The sequence below is a fragment of the Akebia trifoliata genome, chromosome 16 (genome assembly GCF_017979445.1).
Source record: "Akebia trifoliata isolate Shusen 1 chromosome 16, ASM1797944v1, whole genome shotgun sequence".
In the NCBI taxonomy this organism is placed as follows: domain Eukaryota; kingdom Viridiplantae; phylum Streptophyta; class Magnoliopsida; order Ranunculales; family Lardizabalaceae; genus Akebia; species Akebia trifoliata.
The window spans coordinates 27,518,471-27,543,692 of NC_141390.1; the positions used below are offsets into that span (position 1 = coordinate 27,518,471).

The following is a 25,222-nucleotide window of genomic DNA, read 5'->3' on the forward strand; positions in this document are numbered from 1 at the left end:
AAGTCTCAAACTACTTAAGAAGAGAGCACTAGGAGTGTCAATGGGTCGATTCCTATGAATATTTGAACCATAAAAATTATATTTTATCGATTCTAATTCTTGTTGGTTCCAATTTCGATTTAAAAATAAGTGGAACCGAAACCGAAGCCACCAAAATCACGGGTAGCCATCAGTTCCGATTCTCAATAATCAAATGAGAAAAATTATTTCTAAAGCATTATACATATAATAAAAAAAAAATCCTTATAAAAAATAATATATTATTTGTAAAGTATCAACTTAATAATAATTTGTTCCACAAAAAAGATGATTTAATGACTTTTATTTTCAAAAATTACAATTTATCTCCTTTACAAGTAATAAATTTAAAAAGAAATGACTTATTTTAATCCCAAATATTTAATTTATATGAAATTTGAAGAACTTTTTATCTTATATGTTAATTTTAAAATATAAGATAACCTTTAATCAGGGGCGGAGTCAGGATTTTTTTGTAGTGGGGGCAAATTATGATTAGTTGTATAGTTGAAGAACTTGAATGAAGGGAGGTGAGGGTGTGGGGGCAAAAATTCGAGGGAGATGAGGGTGTGGGGGCAAATGGGGAGAGAGGTGAGGCAGTGGGGGACAAATGGGGTATGTAATTAGTTGAAAATATAGGGGTGTCTTAAAGGTCTATTGGGGCAGTTGCCCCCACCAGCTCCTTAGTAGCTCCGCCCTTACCTTTAACCACGTATAATGTAAAAATAAACGACAAAATAAATCGATTTCAGATACGTATCGGATGGAACCTAATCATCCCGGTTTCTATCGGTTCGATTTCATATTAGACCCGGCTCTAATCAGTTCCGATAAAAAAGAGAATCGGATCCGGGGTTTTTCGTTTCGGTTCCGGGTAAATGGGTACCCATTCACACCCTAGAGAGCACTGGTATGTATGTTCAACAACTATCAACTGAGCTCCAATGGGAAGTTTTGGTCTCTTAAACATAAGAAAAAAAAATGGTCTCTCTGCGCTTCCCCTTCTTGTTTTCTCAGTCCACCAAGCACCCTCACAACCACCATGTTTCCTCCGCTCGCTCCTTCTCTGCTGCAGCCATGGCTGCCACTGTTGCAGCTTCAGTTGGTGTTGGGATTGGATTGGGTCTTGCCATTTCCCATAAAACCACAAACCAGAGAGACCCATTTCTCCAAAAAGCTTTGGATTTCTTCATCTCCCATTACCCAACAAATTTCTCTTCTCCCATGTGGGGTTCCCTCTCTCTAGTTAATAATCCTTCTGAAATCGTTGTCGAATCGAAAACAGGTGTTTCCTTTCCCGCCATTTTAAGCGATACTCGTCGACTGCTTGGAATTGGGTTAAGGAAGAAGAGCGTATTTGGGTTGAAGAACATCGATGTCTATGCATTCGGTATAAAATATTAAAATTTCATCTCTTTGTTGTTCTTTTTTATTGTGTGCAAATTTAGACTTTTTTTTCATAGTTGAACTCGGATCTTGAATTAATTGATTTATTGCACATTATGCCCTGAGATGAAGAACCATGACATTGTAAACAGACCCTGATTTAGAACATTATTTCATCTGAATTTGGTTGGTTAGTCTGCATTGTTAATTTTAAGGGTGTCAATGGGTACCCAATAAACCCAAAAACTGATTAGTTTGTTTTGGATCTACCAATGTGGACCCGGCCATGTTCCAGTCGGGTTCTGGTTTGCTATCTTAAGGATTCAATAAGAATCGGGTCTCCTTTGGGTATCCACTGCGGTACCCGACTAGTGAATTTATCACACTATAGAAAAATTAGTAGTCTAATTAAATGCTTACAAAGAAATATCTTGAAGTAAAAAAAAAAGGTTGAAGTAAAATTAAAGTATAAAGAAGATGTGAAATCTTTAATTTTTACCTTTTCTCTACATGAACTTTCATTCATTTTCCATATTTTTATACAATTTCAACCTCAAATAAATGATTCATACTATAATTTTTTACGATTTTATTCTCTAAAGTTTGATTTGCTTGAAGAATTTATTGTCGATCTTAGCTTTCAAATGATGAATTACAGGTTAAATTGCTATATTTATAAATAATTGTCTATTTTATTGGTACTTATATTTTTTTCTCAATAAAAAAAAAACATTATCTATCATAATGTGTACCCGGCGGGTACTCGCTGGGTATTGGGTATTTGTAGGGTTGGTTCTGGGTGCAAGGATTATACCTGGAATTGAAATCAATAAGAACTGGAACCAAGATTTTCTTTAGGGTACCGGTTTTGGATATATATATATATATATATAGAACTGACCCATTGACACCCCTAGTTATAATTTCGGAAAATTAACGAAAAAGGGGTCAAAGTCGTACTGAATTAAAAAAAAAAATAACATTTTTTTTTAAATTACCAAAAATAACCTAAACGGCTGGGCTGTCCAGTGTTTTAGTAACTCGTTGGACAGTCCAACATTTTATGTTATTTTATGAATTTGAATGACGAAAATACCCACTAAAGGCCTTAATAGTAAAGGGACATTTTCGGTGTTTTAATGCCAAATACAATATAAAACGTTGGACTGTCTAGCAAGTTATTGAAACGTTGGACAGTCCAATGATTTAAGTTGTTTTTGGTAATTTAAAAAAAATGTTATTTTTTTTATTTATAATTAATTAAGACTTTGACCCTTTTTTGATAATTTTCCCTTAATATTTTTCACTCAAACCAAAAGAATCCATGAAACGTTCGCGAACTCGTTTTTTGATCTGGTGATGTTCAGGAATTTTATGCACACTTGGTCTCACACACCCTTAGAGACTTGTGTGTTCCCTATATAGAGCTCTCTTTGTTGAATAGGTCTAATAGCACCACTGGTTGATACCTCGCTAATGTTACGTTTTGTGGAGCCTGATGGTACTGGACAGCAAGGAGTTACTGTTAATTATTCCATAGTTTTCTCCAGTCAAGCGAAAACTAAGGGTATTTTCGTACGTATAATGGTGATACATGAAATCCTTGTTAAGTTTCTTGGGGTTATATATTTCTCTTTATTTAGCAGGAAAAAAGAATTTTCTCTTCGTAGTGGAATCAGTGTGGATCATTGGACATACCTCAATCTTGAGAGAATCATGCAAATCTTTGTGTGCTTGCTTCTTTGTTTATTTTTCTATATTGTTCTTGGTTTGATTTCCTTGCAGCTGAGGCTGTTAAACTTGTTGGATTAATGTGGGATTTATCCTAATGTTTGAATGGAAGTGAAAGTGAAAGTAAAAGTAAGAGTAAAAGTAAAAAGGTGAAAGTACAAGTTAAGTGGTTTGTTTATAAGTTGTGGTGTGAAATTTTAATCCCACATCAGATAGAAACAACTAAAGAGTGTAACTCTTATGTAGAAGCTCTCACATAATGTAGTAAGTGTGAGAGAGATATGGGTCAAGCCCACGCATTAGCATGCATGTGTATGCATGCTATGCACGCACAGGGGGGGTGCAAATCTTCGGATTTAACTCACGTGATTGCGCGTGAAAAACCCACTTTTGCTAAAATTTTGTTGAACTGAGTTGAACTCAATGAGTTACAACTCATCTTGTGTCTGTTCTAAGAGACTCACTCGTAATTGTTCTAAGAGACACAAATGGTATCACAACTCTACAAACATGGGTGTCTGTTCGAACAGTTACAACTCAAACTCTACAAACGCAAATGGCATCACAACTCTAACACAATACAAGTTCGATTTTACATGTACACTTGGAGTGCTGCCTTGTACACGTGTGGAGCGTTGTATCCTGGGAGACAGACGTACAGAGATTGCTAGCACATTGCAAGGGTGAAATCTGTTTTGAGGCTATTGTATTTAATACAACCCTCGCTTTGTTCAAACCAATAATTGAGTCCAATTGGTACTTTTTTGAGATTCTTTGTTTTACTATTTTATTTATTTCTTGTTTATCTTTTCTATCCTAACAACACATAAATGACAAAACTGAGAAAAAACCAACATTTCATTGCTTTGGGATCCCATATTTAGAGATGCCCTTCATTGATTTTAGTTGTCATATTTATAAATACCCACAAACCATGTTGAATTATTTTTATAAAGTTTGAATTACCGAGTATCCAAGTCAATCTACATAAACTTGTAAATTTTGTCCACATGGATCTGTCAAATTTCCATTACAATGGAATTTCTGTTATTCCTACAGGTGTTTATGCTGATGATAGTGACGTAAATAACACTCTGTGTGAGAAATATGGTAAACTTTCAGTTTCTGAATTGAAAGAAAACAAGGATTTTTATGAAGATGTCATGGACAAGGATATATGCATGACTGTCAGGCTTCAAATAGTTTATGGAAGATTAAGCATTCGCTCCGTTCGTACTGCCTTTGAAGAGTCTGTCGGAAGCAGACTCCAAAAATTTGGAGGGGCTGATAATAAGGAATTGCTTCAGAGGTAACTTGTTTTTCTCCTTCTTGGTTTCTTTAACACACCTTACTGCATTTAGGAGATTATTGGTCTTTTACTTGATGTCACTCATTTTGGCTGTATTTTTCTCGATTATTGTCTTATGATCTGATCTAATATTTAGTGGTCCTTTAATAGAATAGTGAGAAACTTTCATAGAGGTGGAAACGTAGAATCCATCTCTTCATATTTCAGAATTTTGTTGCTATAACCTTATTATTATTTGAATTTGTTCTCCTTATTGGTGTAACCTGATTACGATAAAATATTGTTTTTTGTTGCAGGTTCACTTCCCAGTTTAGAGATGAATATAAGTTACCACGGGGATCTGTGATAGATATTTCAAGGGAATATGGTCATATACTTCGCACGACAAGTGAGATGGTTTTCTTTTTTTGAGTTCTAGAAAATTATCATATTTTATTCACTCTACTATAAATTCCATTAGGCTCAACACTTTATATTTTTGGCTTGCTCAACCCTTTTTTTTTCTTGCTTAATCCATGTTGCTATATTATTGAGTTTTGGGTTCATGTTTTTTGTTAAAATAGAATTGAAGAGGCAGCTTCCATGGTTTTAGGGACAAATGATCTGACGCCAAGAGTTTGAAATTGTTTAAGAAAAGACCCGCTATACTTCCTTTCTCGTCATATGACAATTTCTTGACCATTGAATCTGTCTCCATCTGTACACGGAGACCTCAAACAATTTGATGTCATTCAAGGGTTCAACTTCAATGGGATGATAAAGAAAGTTCAACCATTCTTGTATGAAAATATTTCTTAGGCACATGTTGGATCACGTCCCTAGGCAGCAATATCCTCACCCTCCCCCATGATGACTTCAAAATTCTCTGTAGTTAGATAACAAGGCAGATTTTTTCAAGTTAAGTTCCAGAGTGATACATTCATGTAGCACCACAGTGGGAGTAAAACACACTAGACCTGTTGAAATTTTAAAAAAATAAAAATAAAATCCCACTTATAGGAATCATTGCTTTTAATGAATTATGTAAAGAGAACCCCAACAGTGTGACAAAAATTTGGAACAGATACCTAATGGTAGTTGATTTGTATTTTTTTTGTTTTTCCTGACATGTATCATCGGTATGTTCTACAACTGTCTCTTGAGGAATTTATTGTTGATCAAGTATGAAAATATTCAATCTCAATCATGCTTCGTTTTAACCAATCAACATTAAGAATCTCAATCATAATTCCATTTACCATCATAACATTTCGATTTTGAGAATCTCAATGGGCTTCGTGAAGCTGCAAGTGTCTAAATTGAATTGGGTCACTTGTTCTTGGAGAAGTCTTTATTTCGATCGCCACTGGGCATTTTTATGTTTCTTTGAGTATTATGTCAACTTTGAAAAATTGAAAGGCGCTTTTGTGAGGAACTTTAAGTCTTGAAGTATTTATCCTCCAACCATTCAATATGATGGCAAATAATAATTTTGATAGCTTATATTGTCTCACCAACTTTTGCTAATGCCACCCCAAGATGTGTGCTACTACTTTCATGATTTACATATGAATTGGGGTGGTGTTAGCAAAAGTTGGTGTGGCAATAGAATCTCTCTAATTTATTGTTTTAATGGTTTGAGAGTATTTTTTATTTCTCAATCTGAGGATATCATATTTTCTATTCTCACATTATGTTGAGTTGGAAGGGAAGAGTAAATTACACCTAGTGAGTTGGAAAAATGATTGTTCGGTTAAGAGTATGGGGAGTCTTGGGTTTAGAAAGTTGAGTTCCTTGAATGGTGCTTTGTTGGGGAAGTGGCTTTGGAGGTTTGGAGGGGAGAGCGAAGAGTTGTAACGCAAGGTGATTGTGGAAAATTTTGGGGAAGAATCTTTTGGGTGGGAAAGTGGAGAGGCTAAGAATCTTTATGGGTGTGGGGTGTGGAAAGGTATTCTTGAGATCCTTCCTCAATTCAAAAAGAGGGTGGTTTTTAAGGTTGAGAGGAGTGACAAAGTTAGATTTAGGAAGGATTCTTGGTGTGATGTGAGTCCCTTGAAGGAGTGTTTTCCATCTTTGTTTGCCATCTCAAGAAAAAGGAATCTTCCGGTAACAAGCTTTCAGGGAGTTGGTGTTAGAGGTTCTACTTGGGGCTTGGGCTTCAGGAGGCCCTTGAATGATTGGGAGGTGCCGAAAGTCTTAGAGTTGTTGGAAAGCCTTGATAATGTTTTGGAGACCCAAATGCAGACAATTCTAAGTCCTGGGTTATAAATAACAAAGGTCTGTGCTCTGCGAGAGTCTTATGAAGATTTGAGGAGGAGTGGTGATGCTTTCTTTCCCCATGTAGCTGTATGGGACCCCGGGGTACCTTGTAAGGTGACTTTCTTTGTGTGGACTGCAGTTAAGGAAAGAATTCTTACGTTAAATCAATTGAAAAGAAGGGGATTCTGCGGTCCCAATTATTGTTGTTTGTGTTTGCGAGTTGAGGAGTCGACTAATCATCTTCTTGTGCATTGTCCTCTGGCAAAGGAGGTGTGGAATCATTTCTTCTCATTGTTCGGAATGCAGTGTTTTGTGAGAGATGTCTTTGGGGAATGGTCCCAATTGGGGATGAGTTTTCGCCAGTCCAAGAGGTTGCTTTGGAGTTTAACCCTGTTTGCGATTACTTGGGGTCTTTGGTTGGAAAGGAATGCTAGCATGTTTGAAGAGAAGGCTCAATCCAATCAAGAGTTCTTATTATCAATCCTTGGATTCCTTTTTTTTTGGGTGTAAGATCTTCAAGGAGTTCAGAGGGGTTTACTTTGAGGATTTCCCAGTCCATTGGGATTGTGTTTGTAATCTCGCGGAGTCATAGTTTCTTTGGAACCGTGTCTCTGTTTTTCTTGTTTTGTTTTATCGTTTTGTAGTTCACCTCGATCTACCGCTTGTTTTTTCTATTTCCTTTATCTATCAAAAAAACATTATGTACAATGGAAAGTCCCAGGTTTTGGAAATATGTGAAGGCATTTTTCAAATGGGTCTTAGAAAAATATTCCTAAAGCACTGATGGACATTTTTTTTTCCTTTCTGAGCTATCCATGTAAACTTCTATATAATGTTTAGAAAGATAAAGGAGGGTATTGATTTTTTGCTCTCCTATACAGCAAGTTTCAGGTCTTTGCAAGGTCATCTTTTTTCTGGATCACATGAATCAAGCTCATTTTACTTTCAAATTCTTTCTACTCATTTATAATACTGTTAAAGTGTCCACCACTCAAGCTCTGATTTCTACTTTATCCTTTCTGTAGTTGATGGGAAGGAAGTCGGGAGCATCCAGAGCAAACTTTTATGTCGGTCTATTTTAGACTTGTATATTGGTGAAGATCCATTTGATGCACTAGCAAAAGAAGATATCGAACTCAATCTGGCATCTCTTCTTCAAAAGTAGGCAAGCAGTTGTTGAAAGAGCTTCAGTGGACGTTTGGAATATTTTCCCTGTGTGGGAAATGTGTATGGCCAAAATGCTTTATCACCCTCTTAAGATGTATTTAACTTCGAAGATTCAATTTGATGTTCATCGCATTGAGAGTTTTCCACCAAAATCTGTATGTTTATTAGTTATGAATCCTAATTTGATCTTTTTTTTATATGGGTGAAGTAAATGTGCAACTCTTCATAAAAACTTAATGAAAATAAGATGATGTATTAAATTTCTGTTGAAATTATCGAGACACGTGTTCTAAATTCTTAAGAAATAGAAAAAATTTAGAGGCATGTTAGGGATGATTGATCCTTGCATTCTTTTAGATGGTCAATCCTATAAAGGAAGTTGACTATTTGAATAATCGTAACTAGATCTTCAATTTTTTGTTTTTTTTTTTTTTTTTTGTAAGGGTGAGATTGAAGCGAAATAGCTATTAAACAACGACTTTGGTTTACTAAAAAGCCATCAACATTTTGTAGGGCTTTTGAGTTTCTGGTTTCATGATCTGTTTGTGAGGGCTGACTGGTGAATTAGCTGTTTTTCATTCCCTTATTTCTGAGTCTGCTGATTTTGACAATGGAACTGAAGTACTTGTTGTGAATTTTATTTTATTTTAATTTTTGAGAAGTCTTCTTGGTTAAACCTCTGATTATTGTTTTGAAGGTGCCAACTTGGTGAGTTTGTAAAGTTGTGAGTAGTAATTCCATACCTTCACCCACTTATTGAAAGAAAAAATCTAAGTATTGGTAGGACATAATAAGAATCATAATACGATTAAGATAGACATGGAAGGATACAAAGACTTATTTAGTAATGTTTATTTGAGAAATTAATAACAAAGTAATTAGAGATCATATTCATATTGAGACACTATTTGGGATTCCCCTGCCAGTGAGTCCACCTACACCTGTATCATCGGAGGTATTAGGATAGAGCAAGGTGTATGGTACCTTGACAGGCCCAACTCGGTTTCTCCACTGTTTGTTTGCATTCATCTCTATAATTCTATTTTCGATCTCTATCAGCTTCTCTCCGAATTTTTCAAATGCTTTCAGTGGTGCTGTATCCGACGTCCACTCTGGAGTGTCTCTCTGCCCCAGATAGACCTCATCAGAAGAATGCCTTGACAGGATCTCTATGAGGGATACACCAAGGAGGGTTTGAAGCTGGCTAGTGATAGTTTTCAGGAAGGCTAGGTCAGGATTTGACTCAAGCTCGGCGTACTCGGGAGTGCCTGGTTCAGGCATGAAGCGGCGACTCATGGTCGGGCGGTTCGGGAGGTAGCCAGCATAGGGGTACTGTCCGAAATTGACTGCTGCGTGAAGGGCTGAGGCCACCCATATAATGATGGTGCATGTTTGGGTTAGCTCGGCTATTGTGTGCATATTTGGCCACCACGACTCATCCTTTTTGTCACCATGACCCTCATTGCGAAGCTCCGTCCACCAAGATTGAAGTTCAGAGTCACCTTGGATCAATTCATCGGTGGGGTAATAAAAAGAGCAATACTCATGAACCCATGCTTCGATCGCTTCCCAGATCTCAAGTCCATCAACAGCGTATGGGTAGTCTTCAATCAGTAGGCGGAGGCCATGGGGATGATTGGAATCCGGAACTGCGATTCCCCTGAATGAAGCAAAAGCAATCCATCCATCAATTTAGTAAAACTCGGAAATTACGGAGACATTCTATATATAATTTTTTTAAGTTGTGGCTCACCTCTTGATGAGATCAGTCGGGAGTGCTTGCTCGGTGAAAACCCAATTTTTATAAACCACGGCGGACATCTCCATGGAGAATTTTGCTGGAAAGACTGTTTTCTCAAGCACACCCCCGGCATTGATGAGGATTTGTCGAGCTAAGGCATTTATATTCATTGTATCCCGGAAGTGAGGATGCAAAAGTTTATGGATCGGGTGAAGCACACTTAATTGTCTATTTGTTGCAATAACGAATGGCTCGATCACTGCATGTGTGTTCAACCTGCAAGAAGAATCACAACCATTCAAACCCATATTCCATTGAATAATCTTGCAGCGCATTGCAGAATCTTACCAATGACTGATGAGTTGATGAACACCAGAATCGTTAACGGCCGCATAAGCTTTTGCGAGCTGCCAGACCGAACCCTCAACACCATGCTCGGCTGGTGTGAAGATTTTGCTTACAGTGCCGTGTTTCTCCCCATCTGGGTGTGGTAAACTCAGCTCAATTGCCAAAGGCTTCAACGTCCCATCACCTTTCAGGAAGAGGAGTGTTCTTGTGGCATAGGTCTTCGTCGTCGTTGTGTTTATACGGTTCAGGTATGGCATCAGTGTGTCATGATGATCTAATATAAATAGCTTATTGTTCTTCAGAGCCTATGCAAAGAAACACATTTTCAATCACAACCCTTCTAAGAAATTGTATGGTTTATTAGGATTCAAAATAAGATGATGATCTAATATAAATACCTCATGCACTGTTAGCCCATTTAGATTCTTCTCAATATGCTCTTTGGTTATTGAACTTGTTTGGTTGCCGTATATATTTGCGTCGAGCTTGCTAGCTGGGGGAAACTCCTGCAGATTAATAGCCTATTAGTCATTGAAAAAGATACCAAAGCAGAAACAAATGGTGCTAGAATCTCTAGAAAAAATAAATAAAAAAATATGGAAGCTTTAATTTACTTGGAGAAGGCGAATAGAAACAGGGTTCACTCCAGCTAGCATTTCTCGTGCAAATTCTTCATCTGTTCTCCAAGCAAATTTGTCGTCTGCAGTAATTATGAGATACATAAATCACAAAATAGATACTCTGGTCATTATGAGATACTTCTATACACTACGACTTATGCACATGTAGGTCTATTTATGCTTGTATGTATGATGCCTTGTATCCGAAGTTCAAAGTTTTGATGTCAGTAAGCATGGAAATGGGAATATTTTGTGAAATTATGTTAGTCTATCACCAATAAAAATGGGTGTTTCAGAGTTACACACATACCTTGGATCACTTGAGGCATGGGGAACTTAAGGAATTCTTCACCATCCGTGCGAACAAGTTCCTTAATCATCTCCAAAGGGATGGCATCTCTAATATTGCTGAGTGGACCACTGGGTAGCTTAATTCCACCCTCGTAGAGTTTTAATACATCTTCAAAGCTATCAAACTCATTAGGAGTGCTATCACAGAAAGCCTTAATCTCCGGGACTAGGAATTGAACTAGGGATTTCAGAGCATATGCAAGGAAATCTGACAACTTCAAATGGCCAAACCGTTCGTCCCTTGGAACGTAAATGTTCAGGCTCAACAGTGGCAGTCTGCTTTCCGTGTTAGGATCTGTTAAAATGATTAAAAAAAAAAAAAAAAAATAGGTTAGGATATTGGATAAAACTACTCTTTATTTGTTTTTATTTGTTATGTTATTAAGTTATGAGGGGGAAGGTTCATACTCCACAGTAGCATTAGAAGCTCAGATCTGTAATAAAATTAGAGAGATTCTATTGCCACACCAACTTTTGCTAATGCCACCCCAAGATTTGTGCTAATTCTTTGGAGATTTATATATGAATTTGGGGTGGCATTAGCAAAAAATGGTGTTGTGTATGATATGTCTTGTATTCTATATGCCCAAATTTTTTAGGGGTACAAAAAGGACAATCATGTAATATTTTCGAGGGGGTTCTGTTTGGTGAGAAAAACGTGTTTTAGTAACTCCCGGCTTTATAAATAGAGATCTCTAAGGCTGTAAAACTTGTGAGAAAATAGTGATTGTTCTTGTTCTGTGGATGAAAGCATATTGCCGAACCACGTAAATCCTTGTGTGTGTAATTTTTGTCGTCTTTGCTGTTTCGATTTTTCACAGTTGGTGTGGCAATAGAATCTCTCTAAAATTATGGAGAATATAACTCAGATTTTCTTACCTGTTTCTGTAGGTGGTCTACCAGTTCTTCCACGCCGAGGATAAGGGTACTCTGTAGACCCTCCGAGAACAGGACGCACATATTCGGTGCCCTTGTCAGGATCTCCCAAATCATTGTAAAATGCATAGTCGTATACTCGATCCCATTCCTCGAGCGCACCTGTCCCATCACCTCTAAGATTCACAAGTTCTTCTTCTCTATATTTACGTAAAGGCTCTGGCGTGATACTTGGAAGGTAAGTCTGCAGCATTAATTGTACAATTTATGATTAGTTCTTAAATCCATTGAAGCTTAGCATCTCCATTTAATATTTTAATTGCAGGACAAGAAAAAAAATTTAAGTAAAAAAAAGGAGAAAAACGACATTACAATGTCCATTATAACAAGAAAACCACAAAACTGTTCTATTATTTGCTATATAGCATGTTTCTCTAGTTGTAGTAACTATTATTATTAGTTATAATGGTTTCAAATTAAAATTAAAATCTTTAAGGAACTGAGAGTGATTTTCTTTGAGGATTTTGTGTTTTAACTAGGATAGAATTTGTAATCTCTCTGGAGAGGATTAGTTTGTTTTTCTACGTTGAGGTTTTCCTCTTCGTTCTTGTACTCTTTTGCTGGTTATCTCAACTAACGTTTTCAATATTACTTATTTTTGCCTAGCAATTTTTTTTTTTTTTTTTGAGAGCTGCTATTGGCCTCCCAACTTTTACTTGTTACACTCAATTAAAATTAAAAAAATTAATTAATGGTTGGATATAAGTAAAAATTGGGGTGCTAATATTGAGTAAATAACTTGAACCAAACTTTTGTGATGTTCAAATGGTGTGTTTAAATCTTTAATTAAAAGTATGGGTGCCAATAGCATCTCTCATTTACTGTAACATAAAGTTGTTATGATGGATCTTTTTAACCCTTGAGTGTAATTTTTGCATCTGCAAAATTACTTAACAGATCAAAAGAAATTCTATAAATATGAGCCATTATATGAACTTTAATACTACCAAAAAGAGGGTCCCAACTGCAACTGATTGGTACAGATATACTGGGCAAAATTTATCAAAATTTGCCAACGTTTTTGCTCAAACGGCACTATTTTACGTACCTGATTGGCAAAGAAAACCCGATCATATTTATAACGTCTTTCTGGGTAAACCCAAGAGTTGCAGATGAAGTGAACATGACCTGCTCTAGGTACATTTTCGAGTGTGACGGTCTTGAGGTAGAACTCACTGTGGTGAAAGTTTTTGATTATGAAAGCCCCAGGAACACCTTCGGCTTCATCCCACTTGAAGGTAACCTTGAATGCAGATTCACCAGCTGTTAATGGAGTAATTGTCGTAATCCATTCTTCTAAATACGCGGCCTGCCCAAGCGTCCCTCGCATCTCATTCGCTGTACAAGTGAATTTAATTTAATTTGAGCTTAATATGAAAGCCACTACCGATAAATACATATTTAAAATCCTAATCAAGATCCAAGAAATCACTTGGCATTGGGTTGGCTAAGTTACATTTTTGTGACTATATAATCATGATAAAAAAAAAATGTTAATTGTTGGTATCATGGTTTGAAAAAGGGTGAGTTATATCCCCCACGTTTTGGTTGATGACAAAGCCGCCTTGGCCTGGTCTACTCGAGAAGATTATATGAAAATGACTAAAAGCCCTTGTCTTCAAACTCTTAACCAAAAAACCCCTTCAATTTTTCTTCCAAAATCTATAATCTTCAAGCTCTTTAGCCATAAGGGTAAATTACTTTTAACCTATTCAATCTTGTTGTCACTCCATTGTCTTCAACTTCTTGTGGAAGACTTTTTTGTTTTTTATCCAAAGTTTTATAATCTTCTACTACCCCCAAACTTCCTATTTTGTTAATGAGATTTGAAGGTTGAAGGAGAAGGATCTTAAGATCGATGACTAGGGTAGAAAATTTTACGCAAAGAATGATGATTGATTTTGGGAAGAAAAATCTTGATTTTTTAGTTAGAATCTGAAGATGAAGTCGTTCAAGTCATTTACCTCATTTTCAATAATATCTTTCCAACTTTATTATTTTTACCCTTCTACGTCTTTTTTAATATTCCTACAATTTTTTTTGTCTTTCTTCTTTTGACTTAATCCTAAAGAGGATGACCGTCATACTATAGGCATAAGCAGACTCTAGTATATATATTATGAATATCATGGGCAAATACACATGTACTATAAGTCTTTTTGTAATTAAAAATATTAACTACAGGAATTTTGAAGATAAAATAAGAAATTGATATTTTTGTAATTTTAAAAATTAGCCCATGTAATTATAGCATTGTCAAATTGTGATTTTATAGATTTTTGACAAAAATGCCCTTGATATCATTAAATTCAAATTTCAAAAGGGAGGGCATTTTTAACCATTTTCAATAAGAAAGGGATATTTTTGTAATTTTCAAAAGTAATTCGTGATTATAACACTGCAGGTAGTAATTTTATAGATTTTTTATAAAAATGACTGATATTATTAAATTTAAATGTAGAAGGGGGGGCATTTTTAACTATTTAAATTGTTGTGTCGAACCACTTCTATTCGTCCTTCTCTCATTATGATAGTAAAGATATATGAGATGAGGGTCATATGGACCCAAGGACCACCTATCTATATGGACTACATCCCCATGTGACATCCAAAAACACAATTATTTTTGGATGACACATATTTATAGAGTAAAAATATCTAAGAACTTTAAAAAATTATATGTAATTTTTTTTTTTCACTGTTGGATTCAATTTTATATTTGGAGTTCAGCAATAGTCCATTTTCGAAGTATTAGAGATCATAGAAAAGAAATTATTTATTATTAAAAAATATATTCAAACTTTGATTTGAACCCTTAATTGAAGAAGGGGAGGTGACATTTGAACCTATATGGCAGTCCACATGGCCCAAATAAGAGGCTCGATCTAGGCTACATAGTCCTTGGGTCCATACAATCTCTTCCCAATATATATGAGATGGAATTATATGAACCGAATGGACCACATCTCGATGTGACATCCAAAAATATGATCAAATGCCACATGTTTATAGAGCATAAAATTCTAAGAATATTAAAATAAATTAATGTGAAAAAAAACTTTTTTCATCGTGGGATTTCAATTTTAAATTTTGGAGTTCACTAGCCGTCTATTTTCAAAGTTTTATATTAAAAATTAAAAAAAGCAAACCCTATATAAATCCTTAATTGAATCATTTTAAGGGGTAATGAAAAATTTATTATAATAATAACCTTGTATTAAGTTTTGTTGTTCCCAACAAAAATTACACCAACATGCTTAATAAGAAAGCCTTGCTGTTCAGTTAGCCGTCCATATCATATAATTAGAGTTATCCCGTGCCTATGCCTAGGGACGAGCCTCCTCTTTGGAATTAAGGAGGAAAAAGTGAAAATAATTTGAGATTAAAGATAAAAAGATGAAAACAATACAATGAGCTAAAAAAAGTAAAAGATGAAATATAATTAGAGAGGTGAAGAGAAAAGTTAATGAAGTGAGCCCTGTCCCACAAATACTGTAGGTGGATGAGATGTTTATCCTAATTAGATAGAAATCTCACAAAAATTGTAAATGGATGAGATGTTTATCCTAATTAGATAGAAGTTCGTCCCCTATAAAAGTGAATCCTACAATTGTATTTTATTATATAGATTTGTATGTATGGGCCTTCGATTTATGATCTTTTTTTTTTTCCGACTTATCATGGGTAACCCCACCTTTTGAGTTGGGACTAATCCCAAAAGTCACAGGCACCACCCCCTCGAAAAGTCTTGTGTGCAACTGATTGAGTTGAGGATCAACCGGACCTTGGAGGATGGCCCCAAGGAATTCATAGTTTCATGGGGTTTCAAACACTTGGCCTACCTTTCTTGAGGAGCTTATCAAGGCTCGGCTTGCCATTGAGCCAACCCCTTGGGGTTCTTCAATTCATGGTCATGATCATTTAAAAAACCCGCTAATTCAACGGTCATGATCAAACTAATTCATGATGTCATCTGTACCGCACAGATTTCATCTAGAACACTTCATGAATTGTCGATGTATGGGCCGATTCCTTCGGCATATGGTGCACAATGCACCTAGGACGCATAATAACAAAATATTCATGAATAACTACAAAAAAAATTAAAATGTTTTTAATAAAACTAAATATTGCTCCTTTAACCTTTTATTGTGACTTTCAGACATTATATATCATTGTAACTTCCTTAACAACACCCTCTCTCTTATGACTCAGCATGAAAACCAAACATAAATGGAAAAAAGAGTAGATCGACAAATGCTCACCTGGATCACCATTATCAGAACTGATCAGCTGCAAAGAGACTCCTTTTCCAACTAATTCATGAAACCGATCAAGAACCGATGCTTTGAAGTCATTCAAGTCCAATACATTCTTCTTCATCAACACAACTGACCCTTTGATCTCCTTCACACCCATCTCTTCTTTCAAATAAAAAATAAAAAAATTCTGCAAGAAATCTGATATATAATGCTCTGAAATATCAAACAACAACAACAACAAAAGAAGACCCAATAGTCTCAAACAAAACAAAGAGAAGAGGTAGAAGAAACGTGTTTGAAGTTTGTAGGGTGGAAGGTTTTGGTGTATTTAAAGACTTATTCAATTCTCGGTATTTTTTTTTCCTCTCGTCTTATCTACAAAGACAAGCTAGGGAAGACTCATTAAATTATGGGTAAATTACATTTTGACCTCCTATAATTTGGCATAATTCCATCTTAACCCTTATTGTTTTGATAATTGCACTTACCTATCTTATAGTTATCCAAGAGATTCACTTACACACTTCCGCTAAATTGCTGTTAGGTTAACAGTTAAATTCCTTTTATAAATACCATTTTACCATTTTTAAAATATTACATTTTATTTATAAATAAAAATATTCTCGTGAAAAAATGGGTTCAATGAATGCTTAGAGTGACTCGTTTTAATTATTATTTTAAAATCTATTTTTTTAATATAAAATAAGAGGGTAAAATAAAATAATAAGTATAATTATCAAAATGTTAAGAGGTTAAAATGAAATTATGCCAAATTACAAGGAGGTCAAAGTATAATGTACCCTTAAATTATCTTAAATCTGGATGTAGTAGACTTTCGAGGTAGGAACCTTGAAAGTTCCATATTTGTTTCTTTAATAAAGAAGAACAAAAGCATGGTGGGACCTGATTCAACGTTAGCTTATTCTTCAAAATACACAACTACTTGTATTCTTTATAACCCATTTTTTTTTTTAATTTTGTATTCCATTATTTCACGTGTGTTAAATTCTTTAGCAGCCCTTTTATTAGTTTTAAATGGGACGTAAATTTAATATCTTAAAAATGGATTTTTTTAATTTGCTTGTCAAACCAAATGAGAGGACTATCTTCCTGACCAGTTTGCCAACTTTACGTACTAATTATTAAGAGTTTTAAGGTTTTGTCAAATAATTGACATGTTAGTCAGGTCTGCTTTGAGCAAGGAAGCCAATGGGAAGTTTCGTTTCCAAGGGAAAGTTAGTCCGACTCAGTCCGGTATGCGACACGTTCATTTTCCTTTGAATGATTCAAAATTGTCACTCTTCTGGGTGTCAATTATAATATTTGAGTTGACTCGGAATTTGATGATGATTTAGTTTCTTGACTTTTAATTTCCCTATCAGACTAGATAAATTTATGAGTAATCTACCAAACTGTCTGACAATGCTAGGTCAAAATTTTGTGATGAATGTGATGGTTATCCGGATGAATCCCATCAAATCAAATGGTAGATCTCAGTCTCTTTCATGGGATTCTTATCATCAATTGGTGGATCCTATCATCATCATCATCATCATCATCATCATCATCATCATCATCATCATCATCATCATCATTATTATTATTATTATTATTATTATTATTATTATTATTGTAGAGGGTAAAAGTTGTAATAATAAATGTCCAAATCCTTATTAGAGAGAAGGGATTAGGTAGGACCCCGAAGAACAGGTATCCAGATCAGTCATGCAATCCAATCCTGCTCAACTGCAAGACAAGGTTGGATTAAGTTTCTAATCTGATGACAGAGTAGGGAAAACAAGATAGGTTTGACAAATCTGAACTCCAAATATCAAGGAAAAATTCCAAGGTTAAGGGAACTAGGAAAGAAATTATTATACTTCGGTTAAGATTCCAAAGAAGGGATTCTCCATGATCTTATCCCAAATTAAAAGGAGTGGAATCAGGAATTCAGATTCAAAGGAAAAAACTTATAAATAAAATCAAGATCGAAAGGGATCTTTCATCCTCTATGACCTAATCCCGAATTAAGAGGAATGGGATCTCTCATGCTCCCTATTGTGTTTCCTTTTCGATCGAAAGGGAACAGAATAGAGAGCATTGATTCTTTTTCTTCTTCTTTTAAACCTAATTTGATTGTCAGAGGAGTTTTGACAAGAACCACACCAATGCTAACATGTGATTAGAGCAAGGAATATTTCATCATGGCTGCATGACAAAGTTGATAGAGGTAACATGAAATCACCTCTACAAAAAATAGGAATGTTTAAGAATTGTTGGATATGACATCTAGAGATTATAGTGTGAGTTGACAACAAGACAATTGGGCATCCCATCCCGACATAAGTAAAAACATATTCCTAAAAATAATGATAAAGTGACCTCAAGATTGTACCTCACATCACACATCCTAGCATGAAAGTGTATAAGAACCATAGATGATTTCATCGAGATACAAGTGAAAAAGTATCAGAGATTCCTATCCACTTTCACGTTAGGATGTGCAATATGAGGTACAATCTAGAGGTCACTCCAGCACGACTCTATTCCTAGTGATATGTAGTAGGCCTCATGTTTAATAATATATAAGATTGAGTGTTTGATTTTGACTTAAGAGTGTTTTTGGTAAGTACCAAACTGATATTCTGAACAGGTGATCAAAGATTAATGATTGACATTGCTATGAAATCATAATCAACCTCAACATCAGCATTGAAGTTTGTTCCAAAGATGTAGTGTTAATTAAATGAATCTTATTCCTCCATTTAATAATGTGCAAAAACCACATCTTTTGTATCACATAATGCAATTCTGACTCACTCTTATATGCAAATTTATGGAATAATTTTTAGCTTATAAAATCAAAGATCCACCAATCACACGAATCTGCATGTATTGAAAGACATCCCCAATGTACAAAACTACCTTGTTAGGTTTGATGAGGCACATCCAGGAGAGTGTCTATGAGCACTGTGACGAAAAATTCTGTTAACAAATTTATGAGAGTGAATAAGGCAAGAAAATTTGAACCTCCAAAGCAAATTTAATAATGTAAAATACTAGTCTCGAAGGATCCCAAGCTATGGGATGTGCTCTTAAGGATTATCAAAGTGGATCCTTACAAGGCCCCTTGACAATATTTAAGTTATATATATAGGGACATATGTAAAAACATATATAAAAACAATATAACATTAATACATTTTCAAAATATGGGTTAGAAGTTTCGGATTGAGCTGATTTTTTGTGAGGATGATCTCTATGATAGGAAGATCATCCGGGAAAAAAAAGTCAGTCCAATCTGAAACTTCTAACCCCATTAAAAGTGATTTAGAATGAGGACCGTCGATTTTTTGTCAATTTTTGTCAATAATTTGTAAATCACTTTTGATGGATTTAAAAGTTTCAGATTGAGCTGATTTTTTGTGAGGATGATCTTCTCATCATAGTGACCATCCTCGCAAAAAATCAGCTCAATCCAAAACCTCTAACCCATATTTTGAAAAACCATTGTTTTTACATATGTCCCTCAAACCGCCCCTATATATATATATATATATATATATATATATATATATATATATATATTAGAGTCCCATTTTTTTAAAGGGCCTACTTTTATATGTAATCCCTTACTAAACAATTTAAATATCAATAACGTCTAACAAATCTTGAGGATCATGTGATTGTGTTCAACTTTCAATGCTGGCGTATTAAGTTTGTTTTTATATTTGTTTGATTAAGTTTTAAAATGTGTATAATATTTTTTATTATTATTAATAGGCTCTTATTATATTAGGCAATATGTAATTAAATAATCTGATGGAGATGCGATTTTATTATTATTTTTACATTGTGCCTTAGATTGTCAATAAGCTCTTATTGGATTAGGCAATATGTAATTAAATAATTTGATGGAGATGCAATTTTATTATTTTTTATACATTGTGCCTTAGATTGTCAATAAGCTCTTATTGGATTAGGCAATATGTAATTAAATAATCTGATGGAGATGCAATTTTATTATTTTTTACACATTGTACCTTAAAATAAGTTTTCTTTTTGGGCTTATTAGTACTAGCTTTGAAGAAATTAAATAATTAGTGGGTGGAGGTTAACGTGGCGGTGGAAGTATTATAACTCAAGGAGACAATATTAAGGGATCTATAAGAGTTAAAATTGGAGAGAAGAGAAGATAAAATAAATGAGTTTCTCTCCATTTCTCTTGTTTGGATTGTTAAGTGAGGGAGACAAGAGAGAAGAAAAAAAAAAGGTGAATTTTCTCTCTCTCCAAAAGTAGAGGGATTTGGAGAGAAATCCTTTTAAAATATTTTATAATTCCAACTCTGCCTCCAGATATTTTTTAAGACATTTTAAAATTTCAAAACTATCCCAATTTCTCTCGTGGCAAATCATATATGGTGGAGAGAAACTGAGCTTCTCTTCCCTTCCCTTCTCTTCTCTCTTAACGGGGTGCTTTTCTCTCCTCTTCTCTCAATCCAAACCTCGTGAATTTCAAATTTTAATTGAGGAAGTTTCTTTTTATCATTCTTGTAAGGAAAATAGATTTTAGCAATTGTTTTTCTTCAGAAATCTTGTTTCTCATTTCTCAAGGAGTCACATTTCCTAAATGGTAGGAAATCCGTTTCGGCTTCACCAAGAAACTGATTTAGGAAACACCTCCAATCCCATTAGATTTGGCAGTCCATGAAACAAGTAAAAATATTTCATATTTGTATGGTCAAAGATCATATTAAGTTGGTTCAATACAATTGTAACATTTGTAGAACACATGGTATCATAAAGGTACCAAACAATTGGATCTTGGATAGTATCAATCATCTTTCTTTCGTAATTAGGTGATGACCCAAGGATTGTGTACTATATGTGTGGGAGACTTAGACATGGACACTAATCTGCTTTTGATGTTTATGAGTATCGAGACACGATTCCAAGCCCAATGGTTTTACGTAGTTCAAATTAGGAGCACGAATAGTTTGTGTTCCCTTTGGATTGTAGGTTTACTTGAATGATTCAAGGCTTCCCAATAAGGTACAAAGCGCACAATGATTATCTAATCATTGGATGAATTACTTATCAAAAATGGTCCTACATGTTTCAGTGTCTCTTGTACCAATGATTTGGAAAACGATGAGAAACAAAGGAAAAAAATGACAATGAACAAGAACTTAATTAGATTTGCATTCGCTGATGGTTGTCTAGGGGTAGATGGTGACTGTGCACCCAACTCTTTGAAAAGAATTTTACCTCTAAGCCGCCTATCAAATTGACCAAGTAGGTTGTAATAGTATATGGGTTCAATTGGTTTCATGACATGCCAATGCAGGGCCGAACAATATGGCATGGCTCTGTATCAACTATATTGTGTTTCCAGTGAGATGACGTGCGTGTCATGATGTGCTCCATTAATGACATGGTTGGACTTGTCATAAGAGTGCAATCCTATAAAAGGGGGCACCAGCCAAAGCATATAAGGACTCAGGATTGTTCATTGAACTACTACCCAACTTCCCCCTTGCTCTCCTCACTCCGTCTCCAAGCCTTATCCTCTCTCCTTTTGCAATAATGTATGAACAACTATTGACTTTGTTTGGGTGATCTACCTGGTGCAGAAGCCCATGGGTTTAATTCATCCTCACAAAACCGACTTATAAGGTGAGGATTGTCCCAAGTTTACATATAACCCAAGGTTATGATACACAAGTCATGTGGGACTATCACTCACACTCCCCCTCACGTGTAATGTGCCTCCTACATCCCTGTGGTTAACCACTCTAATACCATGTAGAAGCCCATGGGCCTAACTCATCCTCACAAAACAGGCTTGTAGGTGAGGATTGCCCTAGGTTTATATATAGCCCAAGGTTATGATACTTAGGCGATGTAGGACTAACGCTCACACCAGGATCCCATCTATTACTCAACACTTTTTTGTTCTACTTAGTGTCTTTTGTAAAAGCATACAAGAAAATACTTGAATGTGACCAGAAATAATAGAGGAGGGTATTCGTTTATCACATAAGCTGACATCGGGTAGTTGTGTCAACAGTTACCCATCATAGGCATACATGCACAAAGTCACCCCCAATACTTAGTGTCTTTTTATAGGTAATTTGAACTTGAACTCATGACCTCAAAATTACTTTGCAATATATCAACCAACAGATCTTTGGGTCTCAGCCCACTCCAGTAAAACATTACGGCATCGAGTGAAGATATTATACCTAATTAAGGGTCCCGAGCTTCCGATGGTAAGGTACACCCAATCCATGATTTGGCAAAATGACTAATACATCTAGTGGAACCAAACAGAAGCAAAGGACATGAAAGTTACGTGTACAAGTACATATGTGATCCATGTACCAAAGCTCATTGACCAACAAACCTATATGATCAAGCATTATCCCATCGAGGCATAATCTCTGGACATACCCTATGCCCTTGCAAGATTTTTTTTAGAATGGCCACTCAATGAAATTGCCTCTTCAGGCATGTAGAATCGATCAATTAAGGGCGTTTAACTTTTGATTTTGTGTGACTTTGATGTTCCATCGAAAAAGAATACGAAGACGTAGAGAGATAGAGAAGTGCAATTTGTCATCAGAGGAGAATTAGAAGCAATTATCAAGTTGATTCCTTATTGAAATGTTATAAAAGAATGTTGACTATCAACTTCTTTTGTTAGGTCTCAACTTCTCTACGATGATTTCCCCGATAGTTCATATAGGAGAAAAGGTAATTATCAATTCTGTTATGTTTGTGTCCTATCTTTTGTTGGTGGTTGCTTTAAATTGGTAGAATAGTGCACCAAGGAGCAGATTCCATGGATCTAGCTTTTTTGTGGAACTTTTTTATTCAATTTCATAACTTTTTTCCTACGAACAATTTCACATTTGTACAATTATATATGGGTCAGGTTCAAAGGACAACCATTTCTACACACATATAGACAACATGTTTTGTCTTATATGGGCAAAAATGTTTGGAATGGACTGATTTTTTGTGAGGATGATCTCTGTGATGAGGAGATCATCCTTGCCAAAAATCAGCTCATTAAGAAACTTCTAGACCGTCCAATTTTTGTTGAAAAATTATAGACCGTCCAATTTTTGTAAATAAATTTTGATGGGGTTACAAGTTTTGGAATGGGATGATTTTTTGCCAGGATGATCCCCTCATCACAGAGATCATCCTCACAAAAAATCAGTCCATTCCAAACATTTTTGCCCATATAAGACAAAACACGTTGTCTATATGTGTGTAGAAATGGTTGTCCTTTGAACCTGACCCATTATATATTCATAGCCAACTCTTTTTCGATGTTCAGTTTCTATAAGATTGAAAGTCTGAAACCCTGATTTTCACCGATATAGTTAAAGGATCTCATCACTGCTATGGAGGCAATCTAATCAAACCTCATAAATTCTGTGTATTACTCTTGTTATATCTGATTTACGTTTTATTCTTTGATTATTTCTACATCTTTTTTTTTTACTTTCTCTAAATGGGTATATCCCTATAGCCCGTATCTGGGCTTTGCCCAGTCCATAGACCATGGTCTTGTCCAAAGACTAGTCCCGGGGCACCTGCAACGCCTACACATGACATGCACCAGTAAGTGAGGATGTGCCCTTGCAGGTGGCCCTTGAGGAATTAATGCTCATACTGGGTATCAACCTCACAACCTACGGGCATCAACCGCTCTTATCAATTCAAAATAGTCACTGAGCCAACCGCACAGGATTCACAATTTCTACATCTTATTTAAGTGGATCCCGAAAAGGTAAAATAAAAGAAAGAAAAAGATACATGATTTCTCTTTGGCTAGAATTAAATAGCTCATCACAATATCCAAGGTAATGAACCTCTTCTAATTTGCATTAAGGATTAAAGATATCCAAAATCAGTACGGTCCAAATACACTATAAGTTATATTGCAACTAGCTTTTTTTAGTGAGAGAATCTATGTGGTTGAGTTCAAGCCCTCTCATTGGCCACATAGAAAAATTTATCCCAATTTACCTGGTATGTGTGGTTTGTGGGGCATTACATGTAAAGTGGGGGATTTGAACGAAGATATGATGCTCTAAGAGGCCAATTGCCTCACCCCTCTTAATCAAACCTACGGGTTTGGACACCTCATCATAAATAATAAATAATAAAAAAATAAAAAATGCCCATGTTATTTTGGGGCCATCCATGCCTTCATAATTTATTTATTTATTTATTTATTTATTTATTTATTATATAAAAAATACGACCAGATAAGTGGTTAATATTTTAGTGGGTGGAAGGAGGCCATTGAAGTAGAATAATAGCTTTTGAGAGGTGTGGTTGGTGGAAGGAATAAGATAATATAAGAGATTCTTTGAAGCTAATCAGGAAAGATTGTAGTTGATGAAAGAGGAAAATGATGAAATGTATTATATTTGGAAATCCTCACACCAAACAATTATGAATCGTGATGAATGCCCGTGATAAATCATACACGGTAGACGTGGCAAGGGCATAGAATCATAGATCTTTTTCTTCGGGATACACAAAATAAAAGATCCATGATTCTATGCCCTTGCCACATCAGCCGCATTGAGACCACGTATGATTTAGTGCGTGCATTCATCGTTATTCAATAATTATAATGTTCATTGTCTTACTTGATTCAAAATAATAATAAAAATAATACTCATTTAAAATATTAGACAAGGAGAGGTATGTGACAAAGGATGGGGTGTTCTATTAAAATATTATTCTTCTGTATTTCTAATAATAAAGAAAGAAAGTGAATGAAGGGGGTGTTCATCCATAGATAGGGAGGACATACTCTGCCATAGGAAGAAGACATCATTGCTATACTACACCTTATTTGGATTTTAATATTCATTTGTTCTCTTTCTCTCTCTCTCTCTAGTTACCTTGTCTTCATGTAATTGATAGTCATGTATATTCAACAAAGGTATGGTTTTGTGGGACCATTCCCACCTTACCACTTTCTCTTTTCTTTTTCTTGCTTTAATTTTTATTTTTTTTCCACTAAGGATTCTTAGAAACCCTCCCTCCCTCTTTTTCTCAAATTATATTCCAAATAGGATTAATA

At 35.2% G+C, this 25,222-nt stretch overlaps 2 protein-coding genes across 2 annotated transcripts; one reads left to right on the plus strand and one right to left on the minus strand.

The window, feature by feature from the left end:
* Window positions 1-955: 955 nt before the first annotated feature.
* Window positions 956-8,046, plus strand: FAP1 (Chalcone-flavanone isomerase family protein). The gene is made up of 4 exons (XM_086428323.1): window positions 956-1,408; window positions 4,195-4,444; window positions 4,741-4,832; window positions 7,708-8,046. Exons 1-4 carry the CDS (start codon window positions 1,000-1,002, stop codon window positions 7,845-7,847), a joined length of 891 nt encoding a protein of 296 aa, XP_086284449.1. The 5' UTR covers window positions 956-999; the 3' UTR covers window positions 7,848-8,046.
* A 598-nt stretch (window positions 8,047-8,644) lies between these two features.
* LOC147383189 (putative linoleate 9S-lipoxygenase 5) lies at window positions 8,645-16,379 on the minus strand. The gene is made up of 9 exons (XM_086428322.1): window positions 16,111-16,379; window positions 12,894-13,183; window positions 11,789-12,029; window positions 10,869-11,204; window positions 10,553-10,638; window positions 10,337-10,444; window positions 9,939-10,243; window positions 9,603-9,866; window positions 8,645-9,509 (listed from the first exon to the last, which is right to left on the minus strand). Exons 1-9 carry the CDS (start codon window positions 16,262-16,264, stop codon window positions 8,741-8,743), a joined length of 2,553 nt encoding a protein of 850 aa, XP_086284448.1. The 5' UTR covers window positions 16,265-16,379; the 3' UTR covers window positions 8,645-8,740.
* Window positions 16,380-25,222: the final 8,843 nt, after the last annotated feature.

Coding starts and splice junctions, on each gene's coding strand:
- FAP1 (XM_086428323.1), top strand. CDS start 1,000: ATGGTCTCTCTGCGCTTCCCCTTCTTGTTTTCTCAGTCCACCAAGCAC. Junction 1,409..4,194: donor CATCGATGTCTATGCATTCG/GTATAAAATATT, acceptor TTATTCCTACAG/GTGTTTATGCTGATGATAGT. Junction 4,445..4,740: donor AATAAGGAATTGCTTCAGAG/GTAACTTGTTTT, acceptor TTTTTGTTGCAG/GTTCACTTCCCAGTTTAGAG.
- LOC147383189 (XM_086428322.1), bottom strand. CDS start 16,264: ATGGGTGTGAAGGAGATCAAAGGGTCAGTTGTGTTGATGAAGAAGAAT. Junction 13,184..16,110: donor TTCTGATAATGGTGATCCAG/GTGAGCATTTGT, acceptor TCACTTGTACAG/CGAATGAGATGCGAGGGACG. Junction 10,639..10,868: donor CATGCCTCAAGTGATCCAAG/GTATGTGTGTAA, acceptor TAATTACTGCAG/ACGACAAATTTGCTTGGAGA.